This window comes from Crocodylus siamensis, chromosome 2, assembly GCF_052110815.1.
Source record: "Crocodylus siamensis isolate JL-2025a chromosome 2, ASM5211081v1, whole genome shotgun sequence".
In the NCBI taxonomy this organism is placed as follows: Eukaryota; Metazoa; Chordata; order Crocodylia; family Crocodylidae; genus Crocodylus; species Crocodylus siamensis.
In genome coordinates, this window is record NC_143396.1 from 80,344,368 (window position 1) to 80,364,010 (window position 19,643).

At 42.9% G+C, this 19,643-nt stretch overlaps 1 protein-coding gene across 1 annotated transcript in view; it reads right to left on the reverse strand.

Moving 5' to 3' along the window:
• ANXA10 (annexin A10) overlaps window positions 1-19,203 on the reverse strand; it is a 45,012-nt gene extending 25,809 nt beyond the window's left edge. The window contains exons 1-2 of the mRNA XM_090034715.1: window positions 19,161-19,203; window positions 9,030-9,124 (exon numbers count right to left, since the gene is read on the reverse strand). Coding sequence (XP_089890841.1) covers window positions 9,030-9,124; window positions 19,161-19,188 — 123 coding nt within the window. The 5' untranslated portion in view covers window positions 19,189-19,203. The remainder of the gene's footprint in view (window positions 1-9,029; window positions 9,125-19,160) is intronic.
• Window positions 19,204-19,643: the final 440 nt, after the last annotated feature.

The following is a 19,643-nucleotide window of genomic DNA, read 5'->3' on the forward strand; positions in this document are numbered from 1 at the left end:
GGACGCAGTACTCCAACTGGGTAGCCAGACTCCATTTCCCAGCAGCCCCTGCCCTCACGGCTTGGGCCGGTCTGCACGGAGACCCTAAGCACACCTGTGTGGGAAAGCTCAGGCTGGGGTTGCCATGCAGACCAGCCTGAGTCACACTGGCAGCATGCATGGCAGGGGGCTGCTCTGGAGCCACTGGGAACTTGGGATGCAGGCAGCTTGCTCCAAAGCCAGGGCAGAGACACAATCGGTAGCCTGCACACTTTGGGCAGGGTCGCACAGGGAGGGGATTGTGGCTCTGCCCCTGCTCCAGACAAGGCTGTCACTGCTGCAAAGAGCTGGGGCAGAGCCACAATCCCCTGCCTGCGCGCCCCTGCCTGGAGAATTCAGGCTATAGATCGCGGCTCTGCCTTGGTCCATCTGCAGGACTGCATGTGACAAGCTGTTTCGAACTACAACTGGAACTTCAAGACACTGGCAGATGGCATGATGTGCAGTCACAAGTCACTAAGACTCGGTAAGTAGGGAAAATGTATAAGTATGTATATTAAGCACTTGATCTCAGCTTTATATAACATAAACATAAACTGGTATTTCTACATTTTCTTTGGGGTAGACCCTGGGTTGCACTTTAATTGAAAAAGTGATCTTGTGCTTAAAAAGGTTGGAGACCACTGCTGTAGATGTACATATAAGTCTCCCCAGCTGATGTTTACAATGCTCAGACACACAAAATACTGAAGGGGAAAAATTATTTTAGAAAGGATCACATGTTTTTGGGGGAAGAGCCTCAGCTGACAGCCTTCCACTGTGGAAACTAGATGCTGCTGCTTTGCATGCTTTATATGATTTTCTTTAGGAATGCAATGTTCTTTTAAAAATAAATTATCAGTTTTTCCCAAATAGAAAAACTCAAAACATTTTGTATTTCATGTATATTGGCTTCTTTTCTTTTCTTTCTTCTTTCTTTTTTTTTTTTTTGAAAGTTGTAGATACTTGTTCAGTTGGGTTTTTGGTGGGAGTGGGGAGTGTGTTGCCCAAAAGACGAAGTGTTAAACAGGACTTTTGTAGGTGGCTGGCAAGTGAAGTTCCTGTTAGTGCTGGTGGGATTTTGTAGTACTGCTTATAGATTAGGGCACCTATGGTCCTATATAGGCATCTTTTATTATTATTATTTAAATTAAAAATAATTTTACTGAGGCAAGGTATATACAATTACAATTCACAGAATTTCAGCTGGTTGGTGACCCTTCATGTTCATGAGAGATGGGTCTGAACTGGAGCTATATAAAAAGCTTATAACTCAGCATTTCCTAGAGGCATGTTCAATCTTGAATCTCAACACTAGTATTTTTGCTATTTTCAAATCAGTTTTTCAAACTTAGAATCATAGAAGCATAGAACCGGAAGTGTGGGTTAAATTAAAATGATTAGAAAGGATGTTTGTTCCAATGCACCTTGTCATAAGTACTTCTTTGTGTAATGGGAAAGTAGACTTTTACTACCCAGAGAACAACCAGCGAATGGTGAAATAGTATAAACGAAATAACAACACAATTAATACAAAAGCCTCTCTCTCAGATGAATAATCAAAAGTAACCACAGGATATCTGAATATAATTAACTTAGTGGGCAGAGCAGCAATGAAGAGAGAGACATACAAATTAAAACAAGAAATTTATGATGAAGAAACAATATGTAATCTTCATTGAATGCACAATAGATACATTTGACAGCCAGTAAATCACACGTGGAATGGAAATTAATTCATTAAGACTTTTCACTGCTGACAGCACGCCTGGGGAAAAAATGGATTAATAATACAAATGGAGACTAATTAAATATTACCCCCTGCAATCAGGACCAGGGTAAATGGAAAGAAGTAATGAAAAATAAGAAAAGACAACTGTAAGTTGTCATTATTAACATTTTCTAATTTTCTCTGCTATGCCGAATCCTTAAAGGCTAATTAAAAAGAGGACTCTCAAGGCTTGTGCATCTGTCTGAATTATAGTGCAAACTCGGAAAGTATATATTAATCAGCCAACTCAGGATTTACTTTTTCTTTTATCAGTTTTTATTTTTAATTTGTCCCATTTTGCCTTTTTAATTCATATCAATGCTAAAATAAATGGTTTCCCACTGCAAGGAGAGTGGCTACTACATTAAAAATGATTTGAAGAGAGAGCATAACTCTTCATATTATATAGTCTATATAGTGGCCTGATTTGAACAGAGAACATTAACTCTCTGTATTAAGTCTACTATTAGGCATGGGGGGTGGTGAAAATAATGAACTTGTGTTACTGCAAAAATGGGGTCCAGTTGCTTGATCCTTTTAAACACCAGTAAGTGATTTATACTGAAAAAGGGCTAAAGCATTTCTTTAAAAATGAAAGCTTAGATTCCCTTTTACATTTTTATTTAACCCATATCATGAAAGCTGCAGCCATTGACTTGGCAGGTCCAAAAAAGCTGTCACCACTAGGTGGGAAAAGGAAGATATATTTAAACCAAACTTTCTATAGGACTATATTCCCCAACCTTTGCGGGCTCAGAGTTGCTGAACAAATAATGGTCATGGGCAACATCATAATATGCTTTCACTGTCAAACTCAGTATAAACTTCCTGTAGAAGTCGCTGTCTTAGGGGAATTTTTCTTTTATGTATTGTTTACTGCAGAGTTTAAAAAGAAAATCCAAACTGTTCAATTAAGTAGACATGAGAATAATTATCCCTCAATATTATGAAAAATCTCAAACCATATTGCATACATTCTGTCCCTGAAAACCAACTCTCATTTTTTTCTGGACATGTGATTACTGAAATAAAGACCTGAGAGGTATAGCAATAGATGGTTAAACTCATGAATGTTTAAATGCTTTGTTGTTAAAGTGATCAAACTAATTTCAGGTATAATTTCAGAGAAAAGGCAGGGAGCATTTGATGAAAACAAAGTAGAAATATTGCACAGGAATATAGACTTGCTTCTGTGGATTTCATGTACTCCTGAAATGAGGAAACTTGGTAAATATAGCTTAATAAAAGCTATAATTTTTGGCAGTCTAATTTTAGATAATCAATCTCTCTCTCTTAATTTGTTGATTTATTCCAAAATGTATTGGTAGTTTTAAGTTAGAGCTGCAGCAAAGTGCCAAAGCTAGTGTTATGAATTAAAGCTTCATTCTAGACCAGTGGTTTTCAAATTTTTTTAATTTGAGGACCTCTAAAATTTTTTGAATGGAAGTACAGTCCCCTTTGGAAAATTTGAACGCAGATGCAGACCCCCTTGAATTGTAAGCTTGCGTATTCACATACTTTTGAATGATCATGGGCATCTTTCACAGACCCTTTAGACACAGTCTGCAGATCCCCAGTGGTCCATGGACCGCAGGTTGAAAACCACTGTTATAGACTCCTGACAAAGGTTTCCAACCAGCAGCCTAAGCTATAAATGGGTATTTAGCCATTCAGGCTGAGAAGTCAAAGGTGATTGGATCTAGCCACATCGATGTCTTGTGTGCCATTGGATAGACAGTGGGATATCTTAAACAGATTAGCCCAAAATGACATTTATCTTAAACAGTACCTTTTGTTTGTTTTGTAATGCTTGACAAAAGCAGATTCTTATGGCAAACTACTATAGATAGAATAAAAGGAAAAACTTGTTCAGTGGTTAAGTCCTTTGCTGGCTCACGCCTTAGCTTTTCTACAGATTTGTTTCCCATTTGTAAAAAGAAGCTATAGCACTTCTCTACCTCCTACATACATTTCAATTATGAGGTACCTACATAATATGGTAATGGGATCCACTTAACACTTCAAGTAATACCACTTATATGTGTACTGATTTCAATGATAAGTCACTAGAATAACAAAAACACAAAAAGGTGAGATTAGCTATGTTAACATTGTTTGTTTTTTGGAAATAACACAAAATACATCTATCTGAGGCTCTGTATTTATGACCTTTTAAAAAATACAATAATGCTAGCAAAAATAGCTACCTCTTATTCCCCACACACTGGAAAATAACCAACTGAATATTAAAATCAAGACCAAAGAGTACTGCTTTATTTCTCTAAATACCAACCCTCATTCCTCCAAACTCTGGGAATATAGGTGGGTTTTGTAGCCTAAATAAATGTCAAGAGAGGAAAACTGAGGTACAGACAGTTGAGTGATTTGCCCAGTTAGCCAGTGGCAGAGCTGGAAATTGAACGCAGGTATATAGTTCAGTGTGCAACCACTAGGAGACATTGCCTTCCTTTTTACATATACAAACTGCTGTTGTTCTTGTGGTAGAGGAATACTATGACCTAACAAATGCTGGACCAATCACCGACTCATCCACTCGATTATGTCATTCCAACTGGCTCCCAAATGATGGCTGCAGCAGAAGCAATGCTGATGAAAGATCAACATCAAAGGACTCAAGGACCTAATCATGCGACATCTCTTTCACCAGTGCCTTAATGAAAAACTAGTGAATTCTAATCAATAACCATGGGAGGATGTTGGCAGAGCCTTCAAATCCACCAATCCAGCTCCTGTGAAGAGACACTTGAATTCTCTACCAGGAAACATTAAGACTGGTTAGGTGAGAATGACTGGGAGATCCAAGAGTTGATTGACTGCAAGAACAAGGCCTTTTGTGCTTGGCAGAATGACATCAACTCCTAGCAAGAGAAATTGAATCACCAACAAGCCAAGGCAGAGGTCAAAAGGAGGACCTGTGATATGAAGAATAGATAGTGGGAAGACAAGCTGAAGGTGATTCAACATCTCGCTGACATCCATGACATGGTTTTTTCAGTGCCACCAAACCATCTATGGTCTGAGCACTGAGGGGCCAACCCCCTTCAGACCTAAGGATGGAGAAGACCTGGCCAAGGAAAGAGGAACCATCAACACCTGTTGGAAGGAACATTTTGAAGACCTTCTCAATCAAGGCTGTTGTTGACAAGAGTGCTCTCAATTCAATCCCACAACCTCTAGTAAAAAATGTTCTTGGAATCCCTCTAACACTTGATGAGGTGAGGAAAGCTGTTAAGCAGATGAAGAATGACAAGGCATCCGGAGCTGATGGAATCCCCACTGAAACCTTCAAGCAATGCGGAGGGGAGCTCACATAGCAGCTCCATGCCTTCATCTTAAGGATCTAGAATGAGGAGGAAATCCCAGATGATCTCAAGGATGCCATGATCATGACAATCTTAAAGAAGGAAGACAAATCCAACGGTAGAAATGACAGAGGAATCACCTTGCTGTCCATCACAGGAAAGATCACTGTGAGGACCCCCTTGAATCCTCTCCTTCCACTTGCTGAAGAGTTCTTCCTGTAATTCTAGTGTGGGTTTAAGGCATCAAGAGGCACAACTGATATGATCTTCACTGCTTACCAGCCGCAGGAAAAATGCTGGGAACAATATAAACATCTCTACATGGCCTTATTTGACTTCATGAAAACTTTTGACTTTATCAAACAAGAAGCTCTGTGGAGGATCCTTCTGAAGTATGGATGCCCACTTGAATTCATCACTATTCTTTTCCTGCTCCAGGATGGTGTGTGAGCAGTAAAAGATCTATCACAGATCCTGAAGCAAGGCTGTGTCATCATTCCAACACTTGATATTCCTTACTGCGATGCTACATCTGACCACCAACAAGCTTCCAGTCAGTAGAGCTAAACTACTGAATGGATGGTAAACTGTTTAATCTTAGCTGACTTTGAGCCAAAACCAAGACTACCCCAACCTTAATCATTGAGCTCCATTACCCTGATGATGCTGTAGTGTGTGCTCACTTGTAAGCAGACCTTCAGGCAATCATTGAAGTCTTTACTGAGGCATACAACAAAATGGGACTGATGCTTAACATTCAGAAGACTAAGGTCCTCCATCAACAAGCTCTTAATGAGCAGTCCCAGTCTCCAGTTTAGCCATGAGAACACTGAATATTTCCTATACCTCAGAACCCATCTCTTGTAGAAGACTGTCATCAATAAAGAAATGCAACATCACCTTAAAAGTGCAAGTGCAACCTTCAGACACCTGAGGAAATGGGGGTTTGAAGATTGCAACAACAGATCCAAAACCAGACTCATGGTTTATCAAGCAGACATGAACCCCAGCTTACTGTGCAGAGCTGAGATGTGGTCAACATCCACTGGAGACACCTGAAGTCACTGCAGAAGTACCATCAATGCTGCCTGAGGAAGTTCTGTTGAATCCAGTTGGAAGACAGACACAGCAACATTAGCATCCTCATGCAAGCAAAGAACATGGACATTGAAGTGATGATCATCCAACATCAATTTCACTGGGCTAACCACATCATACAGATACCTGACTCCAGACTCCCAAAGCAAGTTTTATTCTCTCAGCTCAGTCAAAGCATACACTCAAGAGGAGGGCAAAAAAACTGCTTCAAGGATGTTCTCAAGGCCAATTTGAAAAAATGTAATGTCATCAATTCATGGGAGACTATCAGCCAGGACTACCCCAAATAGAGGGAGAGATTTCTGCAAGGATCTCAGTACTTTGAAGCCTTATGATGACAACAGAAGATGGAAAAGTGGGAGCGGCAGAAACAATGTGTTGCAGATCGAATAAAAAAACCAGAGCTACCCACCCAGCATGGAAACATGTGCCTGAATTGCAAGTCTGTCAATCCTGAATCAGCTGTCATAGAAGTCAATCATTCTTGACTCAGAGGGATTGCTGAGATTCTCTCTCTCTCTATCTATATATATATGATTTTTCTAAAAGTAAATGGATTGAAAAAATAATGCTTTATTTTCTTGCGTATATCATGACCTCAAATAAGATATGCACCTTGTTTTTTGGAAAGGCAAAATAAAGAAAACACATATTTGTTTTGAGAGATATGGCTGTCTGTAGCAGGGACAGAATCTAATCTGCTGAGCCACTTCCCCTTTCCTTCTTAACTAAAAACTGAGGGGATTTGTAGATGAAATGGGGGCCCTAAATTGAAGTGGTGGGTTTTAAAAAACACTGCTTCAATTTAGGACTGATTAAACCACTGTGTCATTCACACACCCTGTCCCGCTTACCTGCCTCTCCAGTGGGAAGGGGAGGGCAAGCTGCCAGTGGGCGGAGCAGTCCCTGGGTTGTGGGGGGCGGGGTTGGTGCTTCCCTTTACAGCAGTGGCAGCCCACCCCCCAAAAACAGCACCTGCCCTGCAGCCATGGAGGGCACTGCAGCCATGGAGGGAAGCACTGGGAACTCCTCAGAGGAGTTTTAGTTTGCTGTGCTCCAAGTCATTAAAGGTGCATTACACTGCCAAATTTCCTAGATCAGCTGGAATTAATGTGCAATATGCTGCTGAGGCATGCAAACACCAACACCATTAAAACAATGCAAAAGTATTTTACCCATTTTAAAGTGTCGTGCACACATGCCTGTTGTTTCATCTGTACACGGCCTGAAACACTAGCCGTTGCTGAATACTGGTTTGCATGGGTGGATCTATGATTTTGAAAAGAGTTAAAGAATTTCTAGAGCAGTGAAATAGGAGAAGGGAGATCAAAAGCAACTAGTGGGCAGCAAAATAACCCTAAGAAAGGTTAGCCTGATTAGTGGAAAACCAAGACTTCTAAAAAGGAGAGACAATAATTAATGTCTGTGGAGTGAAGAGCAATGAGCCATTAGGGTAACTCATTCCTTCAGATGCCTGAATGGCAATGCTACTGCTGCTGCAATGTGGAGCAGGAATCATAGCAGGGTACTTGTATTCTGACTACAGCATCAGCCCCTTAGTTTAAGACCCTAATTATGTAATGGAGGCTGATTTGGGGTTAAAAGGTGCATGTGATATGTGAGTAAATACAGTATTTGGCCGGTATTCTAAGCTACCAAGCTTCTGGCTCTCATACATGATAAGAAAACTCATATGACAGTGTAGATACTGGTGATGGTCACATCATTTCTGAAAGTGAGAACTTTGATATGTCTCAAATTCTGTAGCACTGTACATGAAATAATTAAACATCCTCATACCTTTTTCAGACAGTGATTATTTCCAGAGTATAGATAATGACTTGAGGCACAGGCAGCTTAAGTGAAATGCCTGGACATCACAAAATTAGTCAGTGGCAGAATGGAGGCAAGAGAATATATGGCAGCTGTAAGCAGTGGTGACGTGTAGGGGGTGCACAGGGGTATACGTGCACCCCCTGAGAGCACTGGTGTACCCCCTGATGATTGCATTTGCCTCTTAGGCAACAGACAGGGGTGGCAGGTGGGAGTGCTGGTGCCCCCCCCCGTGAGCATTGGCCAGGGAGCAGGGCCACCAGGTGAAGCAACCATGCTCCCAGGTGGTGCATGAGCGCTGGCCGGGGAGTGGGGCTGCTAGAAGCAGCAGCTGCAGCCACTTCTGGAAGTCCCACGGCCCCTCCCAAAGTGCTACAGCCACTTTTTGGTGAGTGAGATTGGCCATGGGAGAACCCCTCTGTCTATGCGACTGGCCACAAGGGGACCCCCCCCCCGGTTGCTGACTGGTTGCTAGGGGGACATGTGCCCCCCAGACTCAAGAGGATCCAGTTGCCCATGGCTGTAAGAACAAACCTGATACTTTATACAATGGGCCATACTCCTTTCTATTTGCATGCTTCCAAAGACTACCTTAAAAATATGATACAGCACAAAAAATGTATTTGAGTGGTTTGGGTCAATGGCAGAGCAAGAAACAGAAATAATTCCTAAAACTGTGTGCAGTGTTATTGAGGAACAAAGTGTATGAACAATGGGAAAAAAAACTTTCCATCTTACTTCATTCTTTGTTCTTTATGTCTGAACAAGGGTGTTTAAATTCTACTACCATATGGGTGGCAAATGATGATATAAAATCATTAGTTGTATTAATTGTTCTATGAATGAAATGATTGTGTCCTGGTTTGTGCAGTGTCTGTCCTGTGGCAATACATTTGTATGGCTGAAATTTAGTTTCAGGAAATGACCTGAAGAAAACACCAATATGTATAGCACGGTTACAAGTGCAAAAAAGTTCAAATACATACCCTCCCATACATGTTTCTGTAAGCCTCTGCAATCATAAGTCTTTGTGCATTGCAACGCTGTGTTAGAATATCAATCAACATATCCTTTTCACAACCTGGAAAGGAAACCAGAGAAAATTTCTAGATTATACTCTTTTTGGTCAGTGGGATGCAAGATACCATATTTATTTTGAATGTATTCATCATATTTCTTGAAGAACCTAATTCAGAGTAATATTACATTGGTATTTGTGAACATCAATAATATTTACCGTGTTTCTGTATCTTTCATTTGCCAGTGTACCACCGGTGAATAGTCAAGTAATTCTGTATTATTGTTGGATAGATTACCAAATCTCTCAAGGGCAATAGACTTGAAAGCATCAGTAAAATAGATAAAAATGAAATCTAATCTAATGAAAAATAGGTTGAATTTATAGCTGGGCCTGGGAGGTCGTGTTTGTGTGGCCGCCTGATGCTGATTAAATTGTCATGTTTATGTTAGTAACCTCTGTTATTGGAATGGTTGTTTACAATCTGGCCATTAGATGAACATTTGAAGAATACATGTGCTCAGAAAGACTGTATAAAAAAAGGGTGGGCAAATATGTCCAACAGGCTGGATCTGGCCCTCCAAGGGATTTTATGGTCGGTCCCTTGTCCCCACCTGGCCCAGGTGCAAGAGGCAGCTTAGGCTGTGATGCATGTGGTTGGTCCCACTGCCCCTGGATGTATGGCAGGGCAAGAGCAGTGTGGCAGCTGGACTGGGCTTCCCAGCAGCCCCTTTGGTGGTGGCTCACTCTGCCCAGCTGCCAGTCTGCCCAACATGCACCACTGGGGGCACTGGTTGGAAATGGTGGGCAGGTGGGATCTTCGTGGAGACTGTCCTGGGATCCTTGGGGGCAGGACGTACTCAGACAGGGGGATGGGGTGGGGCCATAGGCATATAGGGAGTGGTGTCCAGGAGCAGGATGGGTGGGCAGGCAGGCACTGGGCTTAGGTTGGGGCCAGGATCACAGGGTAGTGACAGCGTGGGGCCAGGACCTGGGGCAAAGGTACAACCTACTTCCCACACATCCTTGCCTGCAGAACTGGCTCCTGTTACAGGCACATGCGTGGAGTGGATTATGACTCTGCCCTGGGCCCCAGCCCCATACTGTCACTGCCCTGTGATCCTGGTCCTGCCCCCACCATTCTGTTCCCAGATACTGCTCCCCACCTGCCTGCAGCCCTATCCCAACTTCCCAGCTGAGCACGCCTTGCCTGTGAAGGTCCTGGGCCAGTCTCTATTGAGACCCCATGTGCTGACACCCCTGGCAGTGAGTGTGAGGTGGACAGCCCAGAATCAGATAGGACCAATTGTCCCCCCACCATGTTGGGCCAGTTTGGCAGCCCCCCCACCAGGCCATGTCAGCAAACTCCCTGACATGCTAGCCTGGGTCAGCACTACCTGCCATGCTGAACTGGATCAGCAGCCCCTCCCCGCCCAACATCAGGTTGGGCCAGCATCTACCCCCCTCCCCACAGCCCACTGAAACTCCTTAAGTGGCTCTCCAGGCCAAATAATTGTCCATCCCTGGTGTAAAATAAGACCGAGAGTTTTTTTGAAATACTAATTTATGAATGGTGATTTAGGTCCTTAGATTACATTACATTTTCAATCCTGGGGCCGGGGGGGGATGCGGAGGTAGGGGCTTCTCTCACCTGTCCCACCTGTGCCAGGATTGCAGCACTGGAGAGGCAGGTGAGAGAGCTCCAGGTGGAAGTGAGCAGGCTGTGGGGGATCAGGGCCCTGGAGGATGAGATTGATAGGTACTTTCTCTCTCTGCAGGGCCCGTCCCCCCAGGCTGTCACCACCCAGGAGTCTGCAGGAGGTGAATGGAGGACAGTCACCTCCAGGGCCAGGCGGCATCGCAAGTGGCATGTAGCTGCATCAACTGTCACCCCAGTACAACTGGGGAACAGGTATGTGGCCCTGGCAGCACTGGAGGAGACTGGGCATGAGGAAGAAGGAAGGAAGGAAGCCACACCCTCATCCAGCAAGCCATCATCTGTACCAACTGAGCATCATCCAGTGACCCAGAGGAAAAGACGTCAGGTCATCGTCATAGGGGATTGCCCCCTAAGAAGAATGGAGGGACCCATCCACCACGCAGACCCCAATGTGAGAGAAGTGTACTGTCTCCCAGGAGCCAAGATTGGGGACATCACAGGGAAGTTCACTGACCTCATCCAGCCTTCCGACTACTATCCTATGGTCCTCATCCATGTGGGAACCAATGATGTGGCCTGGAGTAGTCCGGACAGATCATGGATGACTACAGGGCTCTGGGGGCCAAGCTTAGAGAGTTGGGGGCCCAGGTGGTCTTTTTGTCCCTCTTCCTGGTTAGTGGATGCCGTCAGTGGCAGAAAGCCTGCATCTGTGAGGTGAACCGGCGCCTCTGGAGTTGGTGTCATCACGCCAGATTTGACTTCCTGGACCATGACCTGCACTTCAGATCAGAGGGCATCCTGGGGCGTGATGGTCTCCATCTCTCCCCCAAAGGTAAGAATTTGTTTTCTTACAGGCTAGTTGACCTCCTCCGGCAGGCTTTAAACTAAGTTTGTCGGAGGATGGGGATCCACAGGAGCAAGAAAAAACTCAACAAGGTGTAGGACCTGCTCAGGTAAGAGCTCAGGTATATACCAAGGGACTGGTTGTCTCTCAGGTAGTGGGGTGCCCAGGGCTCCCATGGGGGGATTAAGGTGTATCTTCACTAATGCAAGGAGCATGGGAACAGGCAGGAGGAGCTTGCTCTCCTGCTTGCAAGTAGTAAAATCGACTTGGTTGTCCTAGTGGAGACATGGTAGGATGAAACATTTGACTGGGCATTAGACATAGAGGGCTATAGGTTGTTTAGAAGAGATAGGAAGGGGAAAAAACGTGGAGGGGTTGTTCTCTATGTTAGGGAACAGTATACTAGTTCTACCTTCCAAATAGGACCAGAGGAAGGCTTAACTGAGACCCTGTGGGTCAAACTTCAAGGAGGGTGGGGGGAGAGGGATCTGGGGTAGGGGTTTACTACAGGCCACCACATCAGGAGGAAGAGCTGGATCTGGAATTTTCTAGGTAGCTTGAGGAGGCTGTGCATGCAAAGGATGTTGTGGTCATGGGTGATATGAATTACCCTGACATCAACTGGGAGGAGCAGTCGGCCAGGTCTAGCCACTCACAAAGGTTCGTGACGCGCGTACAGGACCTACACCTCATGCAGGAGGTACTCATCCGGCCCACTAGGGAAAACGCCATACTGGATCTGGCGTTAGCCTCTGGGGACAACCTGGTGGGGGAGGTGCTAGTAAAAGAGAGGCTAGGGGACAGTGATCATGAAATGATCCAGTTTGCTATTCAGAGAAAGGTGGGGAGAGTAAATAGCACAGTGCAAATGCTTGACTTTAGGAAAGCCAACTTCGATGTGCTTAGGGCAGTAGTCAGGGAGGCACTTGGAGCCCAGGGGGTAGCTAGTATGGGGGTCCAGGAAAGGTGGTCCTTCCTCAAGGAGGCGATCCTTGGGGCGCAGCAGGACGCAATTCCACTGCGCAGGAAGGCGGGAAAATGGTCCAAGAAACCTTCATGGCTGAGTGTGGATATCCAGGCTGGCCTGAGGGCAAAGAAAAAAGTGTACTGGTGGTGGAAGCAGGGGGCAGGGACAAAGGAGGAGTACACCTCCCTGATCCAAGCTTGTAGGGATTTGATAAAGGAGGCTAAAGCAGCACTGGAGCTTAGATTAGCTTCTGGGATTAAGGATAACAAAAAGTCCTTCGTCAAGTATATAGGTAGCAAGAAGGGGTCTTGGGGTAACATTGGACCCCTACAAGGCAAGGCAGGGCAGGGCAGTTGGTGATGGACACGCGAGAGAAGGCAGAACTCTTTAACAAGTTCTTTGCCTCCGTGTTCCTGTCCGCTGACAATGGGGTGCTCTTGGGTGATAGTGTAGAGAGGCCCAGGAAGGATGTGAGTCCCCCGACTGTTAGTTCAGACATAGTTAAGGATTACCTGGAGGGCTTAGATGTATCCAAGTAGGCAGGCCCGGATGACCTTCATCCGCGGGTGCTGAGGGAATTGGCTGGTGTCATTGCGGAGCCATTGACACAGCTGTTTGAGGACTCCTGGTGCTCGGGCCAAGTCCCTGAGGACTGGAAAAGGGCCAATGTGGTTCCTATTTTCAAGAAGGGGAGGAAGGAAGAGCCTGGCAACTACAGGCCAGTCAACCTCACTTCTATCCTGGGGAAGGTCTCTGAATTATCAAAAGCCACATTTGTGAGAGCCCTGCAGGGGAAGTGATGTTGAGGGGTAACCAACATGGGTTTGTGCCAGGCTGATCCTGCCTGACCAACCTGGTCTCTTTCTATGACCGGGTAACAAAAAGCTTAGATGCAAAGGAGGAAGTTGATGTCATCTTCTTGGACTTCCGGAAGGCCTTCGACACAGTGTCCCACCCAATTCTGGTGGGCAAGCTGGGGGACTGCGGCATTGATGAATGCACAATCACATGGGTGGCAAACTGGCTTCAGGGGCGCACCCAGAGGGTGGTGGTGGATGGGTCAATGTTGATCTGTGAGGGTGTGGGCAGTGGAGTCCCCCAGGGCTTGGTCCTTGGGCTGGTGCTGTTCAACATCTCCATTAGCGACCTGGACGAGGGTGTTGAGAGCACGCTGTTCAAGTTCGCTGATGACACCAAGCTGTGGGGTAAAGTAAATACACCGGCAGGTAGGGACCGCATCCAGGCAGACCTGGATAGGTTAGAGAAGTGGGAGGATCTGAACAGGATGCGGTTCAACAAGGACAAGTGCAGAGTGCTGCACCTGTGGAGAGGGAACCAGCATTATGGTTATAGGTTAGGGGCTGACCCTCTCAGCAGCACAAAGGCAGAGAGAGATCTTGGAGTCATGATTGACTTCAGGATGAATATGAGTTGCCGATGCGATGAAATAATAGGCAGAGCCAGCCGCACCCTGTCATGCATCAACAGGGGCATCACTAACAGGTCCAGAGAGGTCTTGCTCCCCCTCTATGCAGCGCTGGTCAGGCTGCAGCTGGAGTACTGTGTCCACTTCTGGGTGCCGCACTTCAAGAGGGACATGGAGAACTTGGAGAGGGTCCAGAGGAGGGCCACTCGTATGGTGGGGGGCCTCCGTAGCCAGCCCTACGAGGAGAGGCTGAGGGACCTGAATCTCTTCAGTCTCCGCAAGAGGAGACTGAGGGGGGATCTTGTGGCTGCCTACAACCTTATCAGGGGCCAGCAGCAGGGACTCGGGGAAAGTCTGTTCACCAGGAACAATGGCCACAAGCTGAGGGAGAATAGGTTTAGGTTAGATATTAGGAAGAACTACTTCACTGTAAGGGTGGCCAGAGCCTGGAATAGGCTTCCCAGAGAGGTGGTGCTCTCACCTTCCCTGGAAATCTTCAAGAGGAGACTGGATAGGCACCTGGCTGGGGTCTTATGACCCCTCCCACCCCCCAGTGCTCCTTCCTGCCCATGGCAGGGTGTCGGACTCGATCTGTCTAGGTCCCTTCCAACTCATTGATTCTATGATTCTGCTTTGTGGTGGAAGGTTATGTGTGATCACCAGCTTGTTACTGGTTGTTAGTGCTACTTACTAAACTTCCAAACTTGCCTGAGCAGTTATCAGGAGAAGGTAATAAGGGATGAATAATTACTGAATTATAAATAACTTTTATTTTGCTTTATGTCTCAAAAATACCCCTTCATAAATTTGATATGATTCCAAGTTTTTTAATGATATTTCAGGGGCAAGTTCATCCCTGGTGGAACTCAATTGATTTTACTGGAGTTACAGGAAGAATTCGGTTTTCAAGAGGAATTGCAGGAATTATTGTTGCTGGAAGCAAGAAGAAATGTGCTTCCTTCCTATTTGAAAAGGAAAAATGAAAATTATGTACTATGTTATTAAATCAAAACTCTAATGTTAATAATCTTTATGGTATTGGGTCAGGAAATGAGTAGGAGTATAACTACTTTTGGAGTTACTGAGAGTCAAATGGGTAAAGCTACATTTCAGAGCAATAGTAACGAAGTCAGAGATTAATGTGTGTAGAGCAAAAGGTTTTTCACTTGATTTGCATTCTAGCATTTTAATTGCAAGTATGTATTGTAGATGATATATTCTGTTAGCATTGTGTCAATGTTTGGTCAAACTTCATCGCTTCAACTAAAGCATTGAAATCATACTGACACAGGAGTGAAAGAGAAACCTTGAAAATTAGACTTGTAGTAAGCTCTAAAGTGTTTAATGATGATATAATATAGCATGTATTTGCATTTGCTTGACCAGAATTTGGGTAAGAGAAGAGGAAGCAAAATAAATATGTAGGTGAAAGAATGTTAGAGATGAGTCCTGCAGCTGTGGACGTTGAGTTCCTGAAGCATGCCTCCTGGTGTTGGGACCCAGCTGGGGGTGCTCACAGCCACGGGGAATAACTTCTTGCTAGTGCAGGAAGCCCAGGATCATGCTCCCCTTGCACCAGCAATAAGGGGAGATGGGATCTAATGCATGATCCTACAACTGCACCTCTTGCCATACACATCTGGCACATGTGCCTTTACCTGTACATGTAGAGGAGGCCCAAATTGAACACACAAGTCCTGATGACTGAAGACTGTATCAGAGGAAAAGTTGGATGCATAACAAGATGCCTCATGTTCAAAATATAACAAAACGGGTTAATGGTATATGTGTGACCCCTTGATCTTCTTTAGAAATATATACCACATCTATTGCTTATGGTTACTGTGGCAGGGACTGCAGTTAGTAATAACTAATAGCAGCAGTAACATATTTGGTCCTTCTGGGTTCTACGAAAGTAAAGTCAGGATTGAGTCTTGTGTCCTGTGTAGAATACATATGCAAAGATATGTATACCATACATATGGTTCCTGCCTCAACAAACTTTTAATTTAATATGAAAGAAATTAATTTAAGGGAAAAGTTGGGTAGAAATAGAATATAAAATTATGGTAAGAGCTTTAATAACCACAGGTGCAATATAATGGTACCCATTTAGAAGATTATTATTATTAATAACCTACTGGTTTTGTAACTAGCCATGAATTGAGAGTTCCTATAGGGATCAAAAAGTATAAATGGGCTTTGATGCAGGATATCATCAAGCAGATAAAGCTAGACTTTTTCCTCAAAAATTACAACTACATTTTTTCATTTCTCAAAATCCATGAAAATAAATCAATTAGCTTTGTAGCTAGTCAAAAAGCATAAACAGTGTCAATGAAAATTCTATAACACTGCATTATGCAATTTCCAATAAAAATTATTTTAAAAAATTTCCAGAATTTCATTAGGGGAAAATTGAGTTTTTAATGAAATGTAATTGAAAATTCCAAATTAAGAGAGTCTACAAATGTTATCTGTGGACTATTTTAGGGAGAGTTTACCATTCAGTGGGGCATCAACATGTTTATTAATGTGCTATAGTTATGGTTCATTAAGTTTAGTACTTGGATAACCAGGGACTAAATCAATGTGGAGTAACTCATGCTACTGTGCAGCAGTGCTGGTGCATGGGTTTGTAGTGATGCTTACTGTGCAGTAGCCTAATACTACTGCACAGTAGTGTATTAGCACATATTTTGCCTGGCATGCTACTGCGCAGTGTTATTAGGCTACTGTGCAGTTATCATCTTGTGTAAACACACCCAGTCAGACTTACTTTTTTTGGGGGGGGAGGGGGGGTAAGCTTAACTTACTATCTAGTAAGTTATATTTGCATCTATATTAATTAACAATTTATATGGATAGCTATACTGAATCTAGAAATATACAAGAGCACTGAGTATTATTTACCTTTCTGTTATTTTTTTACATATAGTAGAATTGTTGAACTTGTTTTCTGAGTTGAACAGTTATATTAGCTGGGGTTTGTGTGTATTCAATGAATTCAGAGTATTAAAAACATTTTACTGCCAGATAATACAGTAGCTCAGTGATCCATATTAGGAACATTATTATTTAGTATTTTCCTTAATCAGTTACAATCTTTATATAATCTTTTTATAATATGACATTATGGAAATGTCATAGTGATTCTTTATAATAGGAAATCTGTTAGTGAAATTGATTTACATCTTTATATTATTTCTGACCTGGAAAAATGTTTGAGTTAATAAGCTTTTCATACACGCACCAAAATCTGAGGGTTTTTTAAAAAATGATGTGATAATTAAAGGCAATCTGTAGTTGAATTATTGATTGAAATGTCTGGTGATTAGTAACCTGGCATTGAAGAAAGGTAAAGGCTTTGTTTGTTTTGTTTTTTGGTGTTCTTTATTTCTGGATAAATTCATGACTTCTTGGGAACCCACAGATTTTATTATGGGACCTTTAACTCACAGGTTCTATCCAGCTATATTATGATATCAGATGCAAGGAAAATTATGGCTTACAATATTATGTTGCGAAGTGTGAATTATAGTCATAAAACTAATACTATGACAAATCTGCCCAGAAGGGCAGAAACTATATCCCTGCTGTTTGTTCTTTTTAAAGGAATATTAAATGCAAAGAACAGAAAAGCCATGGGAGCAGGCCCCAGGATCCAGAATGTCTCCCTTTCAGGGCCACATCCATGTCACCGAGCCACCCTTTCTCTGGTTTGCTTATAGCTCCACATATCTTTTCTCCCTGTCTCTCACATGGGCCAACTTCAAAGAGAGGCCTGGACAGTGGTCTGGGCAATATAAGACTGTAGCCAGTAGTGAGAGGACTTTTTTAGGAAGTGGAAGATGCTCATTCAAACTGGATGTGGGGGGGGGAGGGGGCAAATGTAGAACCTGGGTGTCATGCTTCCTGGTCAAATATCCTTACCATTTAGTTATGGGGCTAAAAGAAGGAAGAGACTTTTCTTTTACTCTTCCATGTTATGTTCTACAAGCACACATACATACAGCCCAGCAAACCTATCTGCTAATACAAGAAATATTTACATGCAAATAATTTTACTCATCGTGAATATTTTCACTGAGACCAATGTGGCTGCTAATTACAATATCCATGACTGAAGGTATTTACATTCATACATGTTTCTAAGATTGGGGCCATTGACTGTAAATCTCTTCAAGGCTGTGAAGATGTCTCTGAGCATAGTTCTACTGAGTCAAATGTTGCACTTTTTGGGTAAGCAGGTTAGTCTTAACTCGCCTGGTTAAGACCAAAGTTCTTGTTTAAGGTATAACAAATATCTGAATATAAGTTTGTAACCTGTAAACAATTAAATTAATCAAAAGGAAATATCAAATTGCTCCTAAGAAATCAACAATAATCCTTTTTGTGCACAATGGGATCATTGTTGAATGGATCTACCTTACACTGAAGAACCTAGCTGAAAAGATGGCCAAATATGTGATTGTAAGATTTTGTGAAAAATCAAGATGAACAAAAAATTCCAATGCAGACAGCAATCCTGTTGTGAGGAATATGTTCAGCTAGTCAAAGAAAATCAATATGCTGACCCCAGGAACATAAATAATACTAAGTAGGAAAACAGAAATATCTGGTGAACAAGTACGTTTTTGTCTGGTCTATAAACTGAAAACATAATTGCTTCTGAGGAAAGGCTAATCAATAACTTATAATCTCTGCTCTGTTTATTTTTCTTTCAAAAATGACTTTCACAAAGAACATCCTTTGGGAATAGCTAATTAACTGTAGAGGTCAAAGTTAAGTCTTTTCTCCTTTTTTTGCCTTTTTGGAGAAATAAAATATACTGGTACAAAATAAAAATAGCTTCCTTTTTCCTAATCGCTATTCTGAAAAAAAAAAAGACTTGTGAATACTATAAAAATTGTCCTGGTCCTTTGTGCCTATTCTAATAACCTTCAAATTCAAATGCAACACACTTATTTTAAATGTCATCAGAGGTTATTTATGTTTTATTCTGATATCTTTTTTTTAAATAAATCAACTGAAAGGGGAAAGAATCATTGTTGTTTTTCTTTAGTCTTTTTCTGTGCCTGCTGCTGCTTTTTAGTTCCATGTGTTTTTTTTGGTTTGATTTTTTTCCTCCAGCCCCTAAAGGTATTTCCAAAGATGTGCTGAAAGAGAAGATGGGTTGGAAGTGTCAGTCAGTATACTTACTTATTCCCTGTAGGGCTCCCCCTAGCATCTGAGCATCTATAACAGGGTTGAAATTTGGAGCGGGGAAGATTGTTCCTTGTATCTGCTAAAAGGGAAAGAGAACAGTAGTTTAAGTGTTATTTGCAACTGATCTTCCAGCACAATGCAGGACCATGCCATAAGTAAAACTTACATGAAAAACAACTACCATCAGATTTTATAAACCATTACCATTCCTAATAGCAATGTATGCCTTTCTTTGACCATGCAGGAAGCATTTTCCTTTCCTTTTTTGTGTCCCTGTGAAAAGGTATTTAGCAGAATTTGCAGCCATTCCTGCTAGATATTTGTCTAAACTGCTTTGAAAACCTCCAGTGATGGAGATTCCACAAACACATTGCATTGTAGTGCTTCACTATCCAAAGGGTCCCTCTAGACAGTCAGGCAAAGGCATGATAGGATCTGAAGTGTGATCCATATAATCAAGCTTCCTGCTATAACACA